The 19506-nt window shown below is 40.1% G+C and overlaps 1 protein-coding gene across 1 annotated transcript in view; it reads left to right on the forward strand.

Moving 5' to 3' along the window:
- LOC126457489 (phenoloxidase 1-like) overlaps window positions 1-19506 on the forward strand; it is a 208413-nt gene that overhangs the window by 96679 nt on the left and 92228 nt on the right. Inside the window, exons 8-9 of the mRNA XM_050093789.1 lie at window positions 18332-18482; window positions 18572-18673. Of these exons, the coding sequence (XP_049949746.1) occupies window positions 18332-18482; window positions 18572-18673 (253 nt within the window). The remainder of the gene's footprint in view (window positions 1-18331; window positions 18483-18571; window positions 18674-19506) is intronic.

Raw genomic sequence — 19506 nt, forward strand, 5'->3', positions numbered from 1 at the left:
TTGGTATATTAAAATTAGTCTCATCTCTGGAGTTGTGTATGTGAGGCCCCGCTCCCCCCCCCCCCCCCCCCCTCCCATCCCCTCCCCTCCAGCAGTGACTTTTGAAGTACTGATTGTAATGTACAGCATAGACACACATACATATAAATTTATAATTGTGAGTGTTCTGAGCCTAGAAAACAGAGGACAGTGTTCCATGTGATCTGGTTCAAATGGCTCTGAGCACTATGGGACTCAACTGCTGTGGTCATCAGTCCCCTAGAACTTAGAATTACTTAAACCTAACTAACCTAAGGACATCACACACATCCATGCCCGAGGCAGGATTCAAACCTGTGACCATAGCGGTCGCGCGGCTCGAGGCTGAAGCGCCTAGAACCGCTCGGCCACACTGGCTGGCTCCATGTGATCTGTTTTATACCTTATGTATAAGACGTTTTTGTATTTTCAAAATATTCTTGATGTGAGTGGACTGTCCCCGTACAGTCAGACCATTTGAAATATGTGACTAGAGAGTCCAAAGCATCTCATCTCATTGAATCCAAGCTCACTAAAGGAGGTGTGACATGCAATATATTTTTTTTATACATGTGATTGATGTATTCCTCTCAATGAGTTTAGAGTCAATGCAAATACCTAAAAGTTTTACTGACTAATTTTCTACTTCATATGTCATTCAGTTGTTGGGTTTTATTGGGTTCCACATGCGTTTATTAGCTTTAAACCTTTCCAAGGCTGAATCAAGAGTTTCTTTTGTTATCTTACTCAGATCTGAAATTCTCTGATGTATGGCAAGTAGTGTTGCATCATCACCCATGACATATGACAGGGTGAGTTATGTTATTAGGCAAATCATTGATTGCAGTAATGAAGAACAAGGATCTGAGAATAGTTCCTTGTGGAACCCATTTGCTGATTTTCATTAAGGAGGAATTTATGTTTCTGACTGAGACAAATTGTTTTCTGTTACTTAAAAAGTGTGCTCTCATGCACCCCATAAAGCTCTAGCTTCCTTAGCAGAAAGTCAAAATGCAATAGAATGCAGTGATACAGTGTTTTTGTCTTCAAGAGTTGTTAATGTTTGATCCTTAATTTCCAAAGCAGCTGCTGTTGTTTTTCTCCCCTTGTGAAAACCAAACTGATTGTTACATGGAAAAATGTTTTCCAGAGCAGCTGCTGATCTGTGTGTAGCAGTGCTCCAAATATCTTTGAACATGTTGGCACAATTGAGACTGCTCTGTAGATTTGAGGAAATTGTTTGTCTCATTTTTTAAAAACTGGAATAACTTTTGATATCTTGAGTGTTCCAGAAATACTCCAAATTCTACACATTTATTAAAAATAGAAGCTAATGATGTAGAGACTGAGTGTGTTGACTTTTTAATGATGTGATTTGACAATCAATAACAGAAAATATGGAAGCAGCTTTTATATTGTCAGCAGATATTATAGTACTCCACTGAGATATCTGGTCACCTGGCAGTGGAGCTCCAATCAGGTCTATTTGCTGATGCCAGAAGGAGCTAAGCTTTGTGGAATTTTTTGAATTTAAGATAGTACCTGTAAACGATCTCTCTCTGCTCTGTCTTTTGGGTACAGGTGTGCATCTACGTCTGGCACAGTATGAATGTGTTTTCTCTGACTTCTGCAAGTTCTTGAGAAAACCAGAACAGCCTTTTATTTTTCAGTACACTCAGAGAGCTAACTTTTGTTACTGGTGAACAAGAATACCATAAATCTATGTATCACTTAAAAGAAGTTATCAAAGGCTATTGCAGATCCCCTTTTCCCCAACTGACAATTATATACAAAGTCCCAATTTGCACTATCTAATCTCTCAACAAACACTCTTATATAGTCTTCCTTTTGCCATCTTATCAGTACCATATGTGGTTTTTCGATTTTAATTGGTTGCCTCTTATATAGTGTGAGGAGACCTTCTCCAGCAAGTCTGACTGTAAAATCTTCCTCAATGGAAATTTACTGTAATATTGTCTGTGCAGGCACTCCTACATGTAGCAAACTTATTTGTACAATATAGGTCCAATGATCATAGCATATTCAGAAATGTCCTTTTGACTTGCCCCTTTGTGTTTATCATTTCTGTGTGAAAATTACCATAGACAACAATTCTTGACTTATTCTTCAAGATTTTTCAATAAATAAATTTACATCTCCATCCAAAGACCAAAATAGACTAACTACAGCTACATTTTCATTCTCTTGTTTTACACAACTAAACTCCCCATCCAATTCTGAGCAATATGTAGATAAATCAATTCTTGAAAATTTCATCCTTCTTTAACTCTCCTGAGCTGATACTATTGCACACTAAGAATAGCAGTTCTCTGAATTACATCATGCCACTGGCAAATTTTTCTCATTCACTTACAGATTTCAGATGGCGTCCATAGGCTGGGCAGGAGGAAGTTGTGGTGGATTGTATTTTAACCATCACATCTGTGTCCACCACATTGCTCAGGGTGAGATCTGATATCTGGCCATCCACTAACACAAAACCAGTCCTGCCAGTTTCTACCTGTCATGAGTTAACTGCCCAGCAATAAAAAAGTACTGCTACTGGGTTCCCAAGGGAGTTAACCCTGCAGCAGCCTCTTGGTACTTCACTTTTGTCTGCTTCAAATGGCCCATTGTCCACCTTTACACCTGCATATACACAAGCCCAACATAGAAATAACAAGCACAGATAGTACTGCCCCTGCAATATTGACCTATCAGATGTTTTGATTCCAAGTGCTACTGTCACATTCTATCTGCCATTATCATACTACTCCATTCTGCTTGTCACATGGTAAGATGTGGCTAGATAGAAAGGGTAGCCACTTCTTATCACTCCCTGCTCACAATCTAAATTTTACACAGGTGGTGACATACTGAAAATCACTGTGTGAAACACCTTATTACTACTACCAAAGGAGCAAGGCAGCTGGGTTGGGCACACAACCTGGAAGCCCAAGAGACAGACTGAGAGCACTCTAATGCCAGGCACTAGCCAGAGAGATTCTGCCTGGGAGATGTGGTATGGCCTGTATGGAAAGTGGGACTTTCAGAACAGCAACTGAAGTGCTGCATTCAGCTGTATTGCATCCTTCATTGCTTATGAGACATCATGAATGAAGTCAAATATTATGACCCCTCATCAAGAAGACAAAAGTTTAGAGACAATATCCATCTCTTCTGTATGGAGCCCAACTACAGTTCTTAGGTTCAGATTGATTATGGGAACTTCCCATTTAAGGAACGTGAATGATCCTGAAGCTTCATCAAGAGTGTCTACCTTCAATGCTCATCATACTGAAGACGGCTTAAAAACACATGCAGAATGTGAAGATCTGCCAGTGCTGCCATACAGAGGCCCACTGACAATATATAAATAAAGGATGCTGTAGTCAGCTCCAATGAGAACTTGTGGAACAATAGGTTGTAAATTTTCCCAGGAGAGGGATCAATGCAGTGAGCTGTGATCCAGCAGTGTGGTGTGGTGGTTAGCAGCATTTTTTTTATTTAGCATTTATCATTTCTGGAAAGCTTTTGAAATATCTTATGTTTATAATTCTAATATTTCAATGTCTGTGTAAATACTAGTATTTCAATGTCTGTGTAAATACCAGAATCCTGGACTATATGTGGCATGTAAGTAAATACTGGATCAATGTAAGTAAATACTGATACACAGTGCTTTTGAAATATGGACATTGGTGAAATTTTATGTTTTTCAACAGCTGACTTAAAGTCATAAAAATTTGTTTCTTCCATAATAATCTCTGTAAAAGGTGTCGTGTGTGTAGCTTGAGTGATAGGGCAAACTGAATCATTTGGACATCACGGTTAGCCTCTTTCTTTTTTCAACGTGAGCAAAATCATGATTGCAAGACACTAAAGAGAGTCCTTTCACCAAAAACTTGTATGCTGTTTTTGTAAGGTAACAGTTTGCTATTATGTAAAGTACAGAAACAGAAACATTATTATCTTACATTTGTTCTGTCCACAGCAGCTGTCACTCCACATTATTAGTTTATTTTTAAAAGTAAGTTCTGGTGTAAAAGCTTTGTGTGCACAGGAAGCAATTTCATTCCCATCCCTGCCACATACTGCCTCATACCAGAGAAACATGTGTCTGTTTTATTTATCACCAACATGAATGCAAAAGTTGTAATATCAGAGCTGCCATAAAAAGTAAATTTCACTGTACCTTAATGAAAGAAGAGTATATTCTTTTCCTTCACTGTGTAGTCTCTTCTTTTCACTTTAAGCACTACCATCACCTCTCTTCCTTTGTTTTGGTGCAGTTTTTCTTTCCATTTTGTAATATTGTGTATTATTTATCTATAATAATTACTTCTGCAATGCCGTGTTGTTGGAAATGAACCACAGAGAAACTTCAGTAGTCAGTAATTCAGGCATGCCAAGACATTAACAGAGACTTGGTGCATGATTCATTATTTGAATATTGATGTTGATATTAGACACAAGTGCCATTTTGTGATGGCTGTAAACACTGTTTCATGCTGTTTGTGCCAGAATATATGTTATTGGCCTTGGTTTTTATTGTGGAATTTCTTCAGTAACACAAATTTTCATTTTTTGGCACATGATGCACTACTTACTTAAACGCCACACTTGATATGCGTAAAAATAGCTCCATCCTGGAGATAAGTTCTGTTCTGGCTGTATGTTGGTGTTCTTCTTTTGGATGTTCAGGAATTGTTCCACTTCCAAAATCATCTTTGTATCATTGAGCAAATGTCTGTACAGAGTGGTTTGTGTATCCAAGGAAAGAGAAAAATCGACAGGTGCCATGGCAGGAGACTGTGTACAGTGAGACAAATATGACAGTGCAGAGAAGCAGCATGTGTGACTGCATCCCAGGCAGAATGAGCTGGAGCATTCTTGTGGACCAAAAACTCTCACTTGGGCAACTTTGTGCTATGCTTTGTAACATAACCAGTACACCTACAAATATGTCTCTGGTAGCTGCATCTCCATCAAATCTGGCTGAAAAGTTGGTGTCAGAAAGTAGGGTATTGTAAATGATATACTTTACACCAAGATTAGTGTTGAGATACTTACATTTCACTTTGATCACTTGATGAACTAATGTCTATGGTCAGATCAAGTTATACTTAAACTATGCAAAGATAATTAATTTGCTAGCCATGTACTACACTCAGTTGAAAATCTACAATGTGACTGATCAGATGCAGTAACATAACTGTGAAGTAACCATTCACAAAAGTTCACATGTAACAAACATATAATTAAGGAAGTTCACAAAATTATATTCTTAACACTCTGTCTTTCAGACCTAACAGTCAAATTACTATGAACATGATATGCACAATTAGTTAGTTTACTTAGTTTCATTTTCCATGGGTAGTTTGCATGATAAATCATGCTGATGCAGAACGAGTCATATTACATACACAACAGAACTTAATTTTGAAATATGGCTAAGTGCTGAACATTTATAAAGCTTTATACAATTGAAACCCCAGGTAGGAATATCAACAATGTAGGGAAAGACAGATTGATACTCAGTATGAAGAAGACATACTACATTACAGACAAGCACAATTAAAAGACACATACATAAAGGTTTTGGCCACAGCCTTCATCAGTAAAAGAGAGACACACAACATTCACACACACAAGCAAGCACACCTCATGCATACATGACTACCACCTCCAGCATCTCAGGCCGGAATGCAACTATCACATGGGATGCAAGCATCAATCTGGACAAGCCAGGGAAGGGGAAGGGATAGCAGCATATGTTTGGGGAGAAAGACTAACACTGTCTGGTGGAGTGTGCAGCAACTAGAATGCCAACAGGTGCAGTGTCAGAAGCTTGAGGGACAGGGAGTCAGAGAGAAAAAAAGGAGCAAAAAACAAGAGGCTCGGGGAAAGAAGGCAGATTCATTGGCCAAGGGCAGCAAATAAACAGGTTGGGAGGTGATAATGGGGATGAGATGATAGGACAGAGGGGATCAAAACTGTTGGGTGGAGGGTGTGGGGCTGGTATGTTACCGTAGATTCAGGCCAGGATAATTAGGGGAGCAGAGAATTTGTTGCAAGGTATAACACCCCAAATATAGAGCCCCTAACGACATCCCTTTTGACAGCAATAGGTATAAAAATTAGTTATCCTGACCTTGACGGTAGCTACTGGCAACAAAATATTGACACTATTGAAAGTTTGACCAACAGGAATACTAGGGAACTAACAACATCTATTTCACGCAAAGAACTAAATGAAAGACTATCAGGTGATCACTTAATCTACAAAGCATGAAACTCTAAATAAAGAATTCAAAATATATGCTTTACAAAGATTAAAACCCAGATGAGATAAAGTGGTCAGAGATAATATTTATACAAGAAAAGTGTTGTAGCTGCATTGAGCTGTAAGTTCGCTGTGACTACAGTGAAAAAAATTCAATGGAGATGTTAATTCGTGCTACATCTACATCTACATCTACATTGATACTCCGCAAGCCACCCAACGGTGTGTGGCGGAGGGCACTTTACGTGCCACTGTCATTACCTCCCTTTCCTGTTCCAGTCGCGTATGGTTTGCGGGAAGAACGACTGTCTGAAAGCCTCCGTGCGCGCTCTAATCTCTCTAATTTTACATTCGTGATCTCCTCGGGAGGTATAAGTAGGGGGAAGCAATATATTCGATACCTCATCCAGAAACGCACCCTCTCGAAACCTGGACAGCAAGCTACACCGCGATGCAGAGCGCCTCTCTTGCAGAGTCTGCCACTTGAGTTTATTAAACATCTCCGTAACGCTATCACGGTTACCAAATAACCCGGTGACGAAACGCGCCGCTCTTCTTTGGATCTTTTCTATCTCCTCCGTCAACCCGACCTGGTACGGATCCCACACTGATGAGCAATACTCAAGTATAGGTCGAACGAGTGTTTTGTAAGCCACCTCCTTTGTTGATGGACTACATTTTCTAAGCACTCTCCCAATGAATCTCAACCTGGTACCCGCCTTACCAACAATTAATTTTATATGATCATTCCACTTCAAATCGTTCCGTACGCATACTCCCAGATATTTTACAGAAGTAACTGCTACCAGTGTTTGTTCCGCTATCATATAATCATACAATAAAGGATCCTTCTTTCTATGTATTCGCAATACATTACATTTGTCTATGTTAAGGGTCAGTTGCCACTCCCTGCACCAAGTGCCTATCCGCTGCAGATCTTCCTGTATTTCGCTACAATTTTCTAATGCAGCAACTTCTCTGTATACTACAGCATCATCCGCGAAAAGCCGCATGGAACTTCCGACACTATCTACTAAGTCATTTATATATATTGTGAAAAGCAATGGTCCCATAACACTCCCCTGTGGCACGCCAGAGGTTACTTTAACGTCTGTAGACGTCTCTCCATTGATAACAACATGCTGTGTTCTGTTTGCTAAAAACTCTTCAATCCAGCCACACAGCTGGTCTGATATTCCGTAGGCTCTTACTTTGTTTATCAGGCGACAGTGCGGAACTGTATCGAATGCCTTCCGGAAGTCAAGAAAAATAGCATCTACCTGGGAGCCTGTATCTAATATTTTCTGGGTCTCATGAACAAATAAGGCGAGTTGGGTCTCACACGATCGCTGTTTCTGGAATCCATGTTGATTCCTACATAGTAGATTCTGGGTTTCCAGAAATGACATGATACGCGAGCAAAAAACATGTTCTAAAATTCTACAAGAGATCAACGTAAGAGATATAGGTCTATAGTTTTGCGCATCTGCTCGACGACCCTTCTTGAAGACTGGGACTATCTGTGCTCTTTTCCAATCATTTGGAACCCTCCATTCCTCTAGAGACTTGCGGTACACGGCTGTTAGAAGGGGGGCAAGTTCTTTCGCGTACTCTGTGTAGAATCGAATTGGTATCCCGTCAGGTCCAGTGGACTTTCCTCTATTGAGTGATTCCAGTTGCTTTTCTATTCCTTGGACACTTATTTCGATGTCAGCCATTTTTTCGTTTGTGCGAGGATTTAGAGAAGGAACTGCAGTGCGGTCTTCCTCTGTGAAACAGCTTTGGAAAAAGGTGTTTAGTATTTCAGCTTTACGCGTGTCATCCTCTGTTTCAGTGCCATCATCATCCCGTAGTGTCTGGATATGCTGTTTCGAGCCACTTACTGATTTAACGTAAGACCAGAACTTCCTAGGATTTTCTGTCAAGTCGGTACATAGAATTTTACTTTCGAATTCAATGAACGCTTCACGCATAGCCCTCCTTACGCTAACTTTGACATTGTTTAGCTTCTGTTTGTCTGAGAGGTTCTGGCTGCGTTTAAACTTGGAGTGGAGCTCTCTTTGCTTTCGCAGTAGTTTCCTAACTTTGTTGTTGTACCACGGTGGGTTTTTCCCGTCCCTCACAGTTTTACTCGGCACGTACCTGTCTAAAACGCATTTTACGATTGCCTTGAACTTTTTCCATAAACACTCAACATTGTCAGTGTCGGAACAGAAATTTTCGTTTTGATCTGTTAGGTAGTCTGAAATCTGCCTTCTATTACTCTTGCTAATCAGATAAACCTTCCTCCCTTTTTTTATATTCCTATTAACTTCCATATTCAGGGATGCTGCAACGGCCTTATGATCACTGATTCCCTGTTCTGTACATACAGAGTCGAAAAGTTCGGGTCTGTTTGTTATCAGTAGGTCCAAGATGTTATCTCCACGAGTCGGTTCTCTGTTTAATTGCTCGAGGTAATTTTCGGATAGTGCACTCAGTATAATGTCACTCGATGCTCTGTCCCTACCACCCGTCCTAAACATCTGAGTGTCCCAGTCTATATCTGGTAAATTGAAATCTCCACCTAACACTATAACATGCTGAGAAAATTTATGTGATATGTATTCCAAATTTTCTCTCAGTTGTTCTGCCACTAATGCTGCTGAGTCGGGAGGTCGGTAAAAGGAGCCAATTATTAACCTAGTTCGGTTGTTTAGTGTAACCTCCACCCATAATAATTCACAGGAACTATCCACTTCTAATTCACTACAGGATAAACTACTACTAACAGTGACGAACACTCCACCACCGGTTGCATGCAATCTATCCTTTCTAAACACCGTCTGTACCTTTGTAAAAATTTCGGCAGAATTTATCTCTGGCTTAAGCCAGCTTTCTGTACCTATAACGATTTCAGCTTCGGTGCTTTCTATCAGCGCTTGAAGTTCCGGTACTTTACCAACGCAGCTTCGACAGTTGACAATTACAATACCGATTGCTGCTTGGTCCCCGCATGTCCTGACTTTGCCCCACACCCGTTGAGGCTGTTGCCCTTTCTGTACTTGCCCAAGGCCATCTAACCTAAAAAACCGCCCAGCCCACGCCACACAACCCCTGCTACCCGTGTAGCCGCTTGTTGCGTGTAGTGGACTCCTGACCTATCCAGCGGAACCCGAAACCCCACCACCCTATGGCGCAAGTCGAGGAATCTGCAGCCCACACGGTCGCAGAACCGTCTCAGCCTCTGATTCAGACCCTCCACTCGGCTCTGTACCAAAGGTCCGCAGTCAGTCCTGTCGACGATGCTGCAGATGGTGAGCTCTGCTTTCATCCCGCTAGCGAGACTGGCAGTCTTCACCAAATCAGATAGCCGCCGGAAGCCAGAGAGGATTTCCTCCGATCCATAGCGACACACATCATTGGTGCCGACATGAGCGACCACCTGCAGATGGGTGCACCCTGTACCCTCCATGGCATCCGGAAGGACCCTTTCCACATCTGGAATGACTCCCCCCGGTATGCACACGGAGTGCACATTGGTTTTCTTCCCCTCTCTTGCTGCCATTTCCCTAAGGGGCCCCATTACGCGCCTGACGTTGGAGCTCCCAACTACCAGTAAGCCCACCCTCTGCGACTGCCCGGATCTTGCAGACTGAGGGGCAACCTCTGGAACAGGACAAGCAGCCATGTCAGGCCGAAGATCAGTATCAGCCTGAGACAGAGCCTGCTCTTGTAGATGTCGCGATAGAAGCACCTTATTGACCAATACTAGATCGTTTCAGACCAATCTGGATTTTTAAAGTTTCTCAAGTACCATCTTGAAGTATTAGTCAAAGTTCTGAAGACAAGTGATAGAACATTTACCCTTTAGCAAGGCAACGGAACAGATATTATAAGCGAGGGAAAAGTAACTCGCCCGATACTTAACCAATTCAAAGACTTAGTCATCATGATCTGTGATCATCATGAATATTGAAGGACACAGCAATATACCAAATGCCAACATAAACTCTACAAATAGACTTGAGTAGAAGCACACAGTCATGAAGAATTCACAGGTATGCCATGTTGTCGGAACCTGTAGTCAATGTCAGAAATGCTGATGAAATCGTAGCTTCAATTCTTTGAATGACAGATCAGTGTGCTTTCTAGTGCAGTGGTGAGATAATTCAGAGGTTCAATAAACTCAGTTATAACTTTAATACTTCGTGTCATCTACATCATTTAATTGAACTTTATTGTGTAACTGTGAAATAATTATTTTCTTGATAGAAGACCGAAGCTAAAGCTGATTGAGTGACATTGTGAACAGTAATGGAACATTTTATTATGACACTTTCTGTATATTATTTAGAGAATACATTACCTCTGGATTTATAACATAGGTGTCATTGAATTATCACTGTAGCAACGCATTAATGATGCTATAATACTTCACAAATCAACATCATTGTAAGACTATAATGTGGCATCGGCTGAATAGTGGAATTTATAATTCGAGATATCATATTATCTATGTTTGAACATTCATTTGCAAACTGGGCATAAAAACTACTATTACCAAGTGTCGCATAAGCTTGTAAGCCTGTCATGAACACATGAAGGATATTTTGTTTATTGTTTTAGAGAAACGGAGTTGTTGTGGTACCAAGTGGTGCAGTCATTGTGTGTGGCAGTAATGAAAACAGACATCCTTCGAACACCATTGCTTCAATTATAAGCGAGGGACACTTATGCATGTTGGTGTGCTGCTCCATTGATACACAGATATCTGTTAAAGGGAGATAGTATCTGAAGCTAATGAACAAAGCCAGGAATTTGTTTTAACAGTTACAGATCAGAGTTGTTGCGATTGAATCTGTGTAACCCAAACTTGAACAACTATCCCCATTGAGCCACATGCACATACGCCACAAAGGGTAACTCCCTTCTGCACAGGTCAGAAAAACTGGTGGTGGAGGGAAGCATCCAAATGCATTTGATAGTGAATCATCCATTGAAATCAAGCGTGTTATTTTCAGCTGCCTGTTGTGCCACAGAGTGGTATATTTTCCTCTTGGCCAAAGTTCGGCAGTGGCTGTTCATCATGGTGCACAGCTGGTTAGTAGTCATACCAATATAAAAAGGAATGCAGTGATCGCAGTAGAGCTGGTAAATGTCATGGCCACTTTCACAGATGGCCCTGTCCCTGATGGGGTAGGGTAAACCTTTGACAGGACTAAAACAGAAAGAGCTGGTGGGTGGATTGAGCAGACTTTGCACCTGTGTCTTTCACAGCGATATGAACCTTGTGGCAAGGGATTGGGATTGGGAGTGTCATACAGATGGGCTAGAATGTTGTGGAGGTTGGATGGGCAATGGAATACCACTTTAGGAGGGGTGGGAAGTATCTTGGGTAGGATTTCTCTCATTTCAGGCATGCTGATAGGTAACCAAAGCCCTTGTGAAGGATGTGGTTCTGTTCTTCCAGTCTGGGGTCATACTGGATGATGAAGGGGACACTCCTTTGTGGCTGGTTTTTGGGAATGGTGGAAGAATTGAGGACATGAGGGGAAACAGCATGGGAAATCTGTTGGTCGATGAGGTCTGGGGTAATGCCTGTTTGTGAAGGCACTTGTGAGACGAGACACTCAGCATACTGAGCAAGGGAGTTTTTGTCACTGCAGATATGCTGTCCCTGGGTGGTCAGGCTGTATGGGAGGGATGTGGTGGCCAGGCTGTATGGGAGGGAATTTTTGATGTGAAATGGATAATAGCTGTCAAAATACAGGTACTGTTGGTTGTTGGTGGGTTTAATGTGGACGGAGGTGCAGATGGAGCCGTCAAAGAGGACGAGGTCAACATCCAGGGAGGTGGCATGCTGGGCTGCAGAGGACCACACAAAGTGGGTGGGAGAGAAGGTGTTGAGGTTGTGAAGGAACGAAGATAGGGTGTCTTGGCCCTGGGTCCAGATAATGAAGATATCATCAATGAACGTGAACCAGACTAGGGGTTTGGTGTTTTGGGAGGCTAGTTGGGTCCCCTCTAGATGGTCCATAAAAAGCTTGGCATAGGAGGGTGCCATGCGGGTGCTGATGGCTCTGCCGTGGATTTACTTGTATAACTTCCCTTAAAAGGAGAAGTAGTTGTGGGTTGGGATAAAGTTAGTGAGGTGTGTGAGGAATGAGGTAATGGGTTTGAAGGCTGAAAGCCATTGTGAACGGCAGTGTTCAATAGCAGTAAGACCATGGGCGTGTATGGGGAGTTGGCGTCAACAGTGATGAGCAGTGATGAGTAGGGATTCAGGAGGTAAAGAGGTGGCAATGGTGGACATTTTGTGAAGGAAGAGGTTGGTGTCTTTGACTTGGGAAGCCAGATTATAGACAATTGGTTGGAAGTGTTGGTCAATGAGGGCCAAAATTCTTTCACTGCTGGCGCAACACCCAGCCACAATGGGGTGTCCAGGATAGTTGAATTTATGGATTTGGGGAGCATTTAGAAAGTGGGTATGTGGGATATCAAAGGGGTGAGGAGGGAAATGGATTCAGGGGATATATTCTGGGAAGGGCCTACATTTTAAGCAGGGATTGGAGGTTGTGTTGGACTTCTGGGGTGGGATCACTCTGGTGGAGTTACAGGTGGAGGAATTAGGTAATTGGTGGAGGCCTTGTGCCAGGTAGTCATTGCAGTTCATAACAACAGTGGTGGAACCCCCGTCTGCAGGTATGATGATTAGATCGGGGTTTGTTTTGAGGGTGTGTATGGCTGTTCTTTCCTCTACTAAAAGGTTGGTGTTCTGAGGAAGGGACCTGCCCAATCCACCCATCCAGCTCTTCCTATTCCTGTCCTATCATAGATTTACCCTACTCCATAGTGGGTTGAGCCACAAGTGAAAGCAGTCATGTCGTTTACCAGTTCTGCTGCAATCATTGCACTTCTTTTTATATTGGTATCACTACCAGCTGTCACAGGATGACGAGCCACCACCACACTGTGGCCAACAGCAAAGTATAACACCCTGTGGTACAACAGGCAGCTGAAAATAACACACTTGATTTCAATGGCTGCTTCACTACCCAAGCCATCTGTATACTTCCATACACCACCAACTTTTCTGAACTGTATAGATGGGAGTTGTCAGTACAACACACTCTCTGCTTCCATAATTATCCTGACCTGAATCTATGGAAACATATCGGCCCCACAACCCCCGACCCAACAGTTTCCATCCCATCTGCCCTATCACCTCCTCTCCATCCTTGCCTACCAACCTGTTCATTTGCTGCTCTTTGCCAGTGAATCCACCCAACTTTCCCCAATCCTTTCCTTTTTTGCTCCTTTCTTTCCCCAAATCCCTTCTCCACAAGCTTGTGAAACTGCCCCCGTTGGCACTCCAGTCCCTGCACACTCCACCAGACAGCATTTATCTGTCTCCCCACCCATACACTGCTATCACTTCCCCTTCCCTGCCCCTATGTGATAATTTGCATTCCGGTCCGAGATGCTGGAGTTGGCAAGCCATGTGTGCATGATGTGTGCTTGCTTGTGTGTATGAATGTTGTGTCTCTCTCATTTACTGTTGAAGGCTGTGCCCTACACATAACCTTTTACACAATACTATAACAGAAATTCTTCAACAGAATAGAAGGGGCTGTCAAGTAGAAATTTTCTTAGATTGTTTTCAATTTTACTTTGCTACCTGTCAGACATTTTAAAATTCCTAGGTAAGTTATCAAAACTTTTTGTTATAGTATTGTGGACACCTTTTTATGCTAAAGGCAACCTTAATTTGTCATAATGAATGCCATTTGGTCTTCTGGTATTATAATTATGCACATCATTGTTCCTTTTGAACTACAGAGTATTATTTTCTACAAACTTCATGAGAGAATAAATATACTGTGAAGCAGCAGTCTGAATACCCAACATTTTAAAAGATGTCTGTAAGATGAGCAATCATGGCTGTGCACCACATATTACTCTCACAGCAGATTTTTGAGCAATATAGACCTTCTTTCTTAAAGATGAATTACCACAGAACATTATTCTATACAACATAATTGAATGAAAATATGCAGAATATGTCAACTTCATGATTCATCTCTTCCCAAGATCTGCAATGATTCTAATTGCAAATGTGGCTGAAGTAAGTTGTTGTAGGTATTCCAAAATGTGCATTTTTTCAGTTTAAATTCTCATCAATATGAGCACCTAAAATTTTTGAACTTTCCATCTTATTTATTATTTCCTCACCATGTGTTGCACTTATCATTAGTGTAGTACAACTAGGTATGGAGAAGTGTGTCTTCTTAAAATTTAGGGTGAGACCATTTACAGAAAACCATTCAGTGATACTTTTAAGAACATTGTTTACTATTTCTTCTGTTTCTGTATATACGCTTGGATTGATTATAATACTAGTGTCATCTGCAAAAAGGACTACTTCTGTTTGTTGTATATTACATGGAATATTGTTCACGTGTATGAGGAACAATAGTGGACCTAGAACTGAGCCCAGAGAACTGCATCTGTGGTTTCTTCCCAGTCAGAACAATGTCCCCAGATTATGTTAGTTGAATTACTAAGTAAAACTTCCTACATTCATTTGGTTAGATATGAAATTATTCACAGTTGGATATACTATCAGTCCCATGAAACTTCAATGTATCTAGGAGAATATTGTGTTTTGCACAGTCAGATGCCTTAGATAAGTCACAGAAAATACCAGTCAATGCCATATTATTATTTATTGCTTGTAAAATTTGGTGAGTGAACATTTAAATGGCATTTTCAGTAGAACAGCTTTTCTGAAATCCAAACTGTGATTTGTGAACAGTAATTATATCTTGGGAAGAAACATAGTTCACAGCCCAATACTGTTGTCACTGTTTACATTAACTATTATTCAGGCTTAACACTGTTAATGAAAATAATTACAGTGCACAGTTGTTAATTAAAAATGGCCTCTGAATCATTGAGTCATCTTCTGAATGCAAAACTTTTATAACTTCCAATACATTTTCTGACTTGAAATATATATTACATCACCTGCAGTACATTTCCCTATATCAGTGAACATAGATCTTGCTTCTTCAATGTTCAAATGTGTGTGAATTCCTATGGGACCAAACTCTGGAGGTCATCGGTCCATAGACTTACACACTGCTGAAACTAACTTATGCTAATGACAACCACACAAACCCATGCCCAAGGGAGGAATCGAACCTCCGGCAGGAGTGGCTGCCCACTCCGTGACATGGCGCCTCAAACTACATGGCCACTCCGTGTGGCTCTTGCTTCTTCCAGCATGCCTCTGTTATGAGATTACAGTAATTAGACATCACTTTAGCTATTGTTCTTTATCAGATTTTCACAAATTACAATTAAAGATTTGCATTTGTGAGTTAATGAGTAGTAAAAGAAGATTTGTTTGAATGAGAACAATAATTTCTTTTCAATTATGCTGGCTAGTTTGCCTAAATATGGAATTAATGTTCCAGTGACAATGTTTTTACTAAGGAAGCTAATTACTTTGAAACTACAAGAGAGCAAAAGTCACTAACATGGTTTTGTCATCATTGTAAGAATACTAGTAATTGGATACATGTTTACATATGAAAAATGGCAACAAAATCTGAAATAGCTGATATTTGTAACTAGGTAAACTAATTATGCTTATGGATTCTAAATAACCAAAAGACTGTAACAGACACTAAAGTTAAGTTGGCTAAGCCCTGAGTTAATATTCAAAATTTTAGGTACTGTGTCATGTAAATGATATCACTGTAGATATTTGCGAAAGAATAATAATCCTTTTTGATTTTTTTAGGGGGGGGGGGGGGGGGAGAAAAACATAACACATAACAGCTGGAAAGGATCCACCTGCTTTGTTCCAGCTTCATCTACAGCCTAATATAACCTTATCAGGAAATGGCTAAGCCCTGAGTTAAAATTCAAAATTTTAGGTACTGTGTCATGTAAATGATATCACTGTAGATATTTGCAAAAGAATAATAATAATAATTCTTTTTGATCTTTTTGGGACGGTGGAGGGGGGGAGGAGGGGGGGGGGGGGGAAAGGAGCCCCCTGCTTTATTCCAGCTTCATCTACAGCCTAATATAACCTTATCAGGAAATTTTGGTAGTATGCTCATTTGACAGTTTTCCCCTGGAAGCACCTGTGCCACCTAGCCGCTGTCTCATATGATGGTACATTGTTGCCTCACACTTCCACCATCTCAACATGAAATGACTATAGCAGTGTTGCTCCCCTTCAAATGCTGAAAAGAATTACTGTATGATGCTCCACTTTATTAATGTGCTGCACCATTTTTTGGTTGTTATTCATATGCAAACATACAAAAATTATGTATTATTTAACTGGAGAGATGAAAAATCTACTCACCAAGTGGTGGCAGAACACACACATAAAAGACTGTTGTGACTGGCAAGCTTTCAGAGCCGGTGGCTCCTTCTTCAGGCAGAAAGGTTGAAGGGGAAGGGAGAAGGGTGAAGGAAAAGGACTGGAGAGGTCTAGGAAAAAGGGTGGATTTTTATCTATTCAGTTAAATAATCAATAATTGATTGTTTTTGTTGTTAAAACATTATGTATGTAACTTTATTTTTTCAGGGTGATAATTAAAATTATATGACATTCTCTCACATGTACACTCAAAATGGTCTGCCTATTTTAAAGTCAATTTTCATGTGCTACATTAAATGTTGATGTTTTTCTATTTGTTGCACAGAAATGAGTATACAGTGCATTTCTTCTGCAGTTAAGAATGAGTCCATCCTTAGAGAACTACTTCATAATTTTTTGGAGAGGAAAAAAAAAAATTAATAGTTTATATATTGCGATTTATGGCCGCAAAATTGCAGAATCGTTTGACGCTATTGTTCATTATACTGAAACAGCAGTTATGTTCTAGGTATCATTTTTCTGCTAGTATATAGAGTAAGCTGATAGCTTACATTAACATAATATACACCATTATTCTATAACACCTGCTTCTCTTCATCATTTTCTATATCAACTCATTTCATAATATTTAAGATTCAACTTCATGATGCTATCTACAGAACAATCTGAATGGGTACATAGTGTCATTTTTAAATGATCTCTTTTACTCTCATGTATGGTATGCTTTTTAATTGTCCAGCTGTGATGACTCTACCATTTTCATGCACAATGTTTGTGCGACTAATCTAGCTATTTTCATTAGGATCTATGAGTGATGGACTAATGATGTGGTCACTGCCTTTACACTGAAGTATTGTTGTTGTCACTCTGTTATTTACATCCAGTTTTGGTATCTGGTTCCTGTTAAACCCATTGAAATTTATTTTGTTTTCATAAAATACACAGGCATTCTGTGAAATTTTGGTAACTTAATTTTTGGCTCCAGAAGGTGAGAAAGAGACCTTAATCAACTGAGTGCAAGATCCAAACTTTCAGTTTCTATTCCCTGTTATTAGGTTTCATGACATTCTTATATCAATATATCTCTGGATATAACATTCATTTTATTGTGGTCTCATCATACATTTCACTTACTGTAGCAAAAGTGCCAGGCGAATCCAAGTCTCATGGAACACCCAACACTGCCATGACAAAACAAATACACACAAAATTGTTCATGTCTTGAACTTGGTCATAAATAGTGTCATTATAGTGCACTGATAACCTTTCACAGAGTGGTTGGAGTCCAAGCAGTGCTCACACACATAACACCATTGCTCACAGTAATTTAAGAAGTCATTTCAGCTATGATCAGCAATAAGGCCAGACACACACACACACACACACACACACACACACACACACACACACACACACAAAAATCAGTCTTAAAATGCTGATACAAAAGCCACAGAAAATCACATCACTTATAATATCTATTATGTATGCTGTTCTGCTGCTTTGGGTACACAAAAGGCGTTCTGTCTATTTGTATGACAAATTATTAATTTTTGACATGTGCAGCACATGTTTTAATGTCAGGCTGTTCTTTTATTACTATAATGAAATAGAAAAGAAATTTCACTAGAAATTTTGTTATACAGGTATGACTTTGAACGACTCAGCAATGACTTGGGGAGGGTGGAGAGATTTATTGACTGGCACAAACCTATTAAAGAAGGTTATTTCCCTAAACTTGACAACATCCTTGCAAGTAGAGTGTGGCCTTCTAGGCAGGCAAATTCTAAACTTCAAGTAAGAAATTCTTTTCCATTATGGCACTGTACTGTAAATATCTGAAGTGTTACTGAATTAAATGCTAAATGCATGCCTGTATTTTGTAGGACATTAATCGCAAAATTGATCAATTTGAACTTGACATTCAAGACCTGGAGAGATGGCAAGACAGGCTCTATGATGCTATACACAGAAGAGCAGCCATTGATGTGAGTCAGTTTATTTAAATTTAGATTGTAACAAATCCCTACCACAGAAACATTGTTTATGCACCTTAAATATGTAATATTTCTTTCTATCACCATTTTCGTTAACATCATTATTCCTTTCTTTATTTGTGTTTGTTTTAAGAAATTTTCGATGTTTCTGATGTACATTGTTTTTACTTTCTGGAAATCATCATTTCATGCATGATTTAATGTACTGTTTATATATTTCCTTGAAAGATTAGGAAAAAGGTATGTTCTACAAGTAAGATGAAAAGTTACATCATTTTAATGAACTGGAGGAAGGAGTATGTTCACTAGCAAACTCAAGTTTTTGACCAAAGCCTTTAATGAATATTTTTTGGAATGAATTGTTTAATATTGTGTCCCAGTTTGTACAGGTGTTTAATAGTTGCTTGGTACATTTTTATTTTATTTTATTTCTAGTTGTGTATGGTTTGGCATAGGGGGCTGTAGCAAACCTTCAGCTGTGGCGTGCATGCTTCAGTGATATAGACAGCTGTGCAACAGATGCAACCACAATGGAGGAGTTTTTGTGTCTATGTTCTTGAAAGAGGAGCAACAGGTTTTTCAGTATTTGCAGGGCCAGCAGTCTAGGTGATTGACTGATCTGGCTTTGTAACATTTGTCAACTTGATCTTGCTGTGCTGGTACTGTGAATGGCTGAAAGCAAAGAAAAGTGACAGCAACTATTTTGCCTTAGGGCAGCAGCTCTACTGTATGGTTTCATGTTGATGCCACCATCTTCTGTAATATACTCTGGGGGTAAAATAGTCCCCCATTCAGAAATCTACGTAGGCATTACTCAGAAGGAA

Source organism: Schistocerca serialis, chromosome 2, assembly GCF_023864345.2.
Source record: "Schistocerca serialis cubense isolate TAMUIC-IGC-003099 chromosome 2, iqSchSeri2.2, whole genome shotgun sequence".
In the NCBI taxonomy this organism is placed as follows: domain Eukaryota; kingdom Metazoa; phylum Arthropoda; class Insecta; order Orthoptera; family Acrididae; genus Schistocerca; species Schistocerca serialis.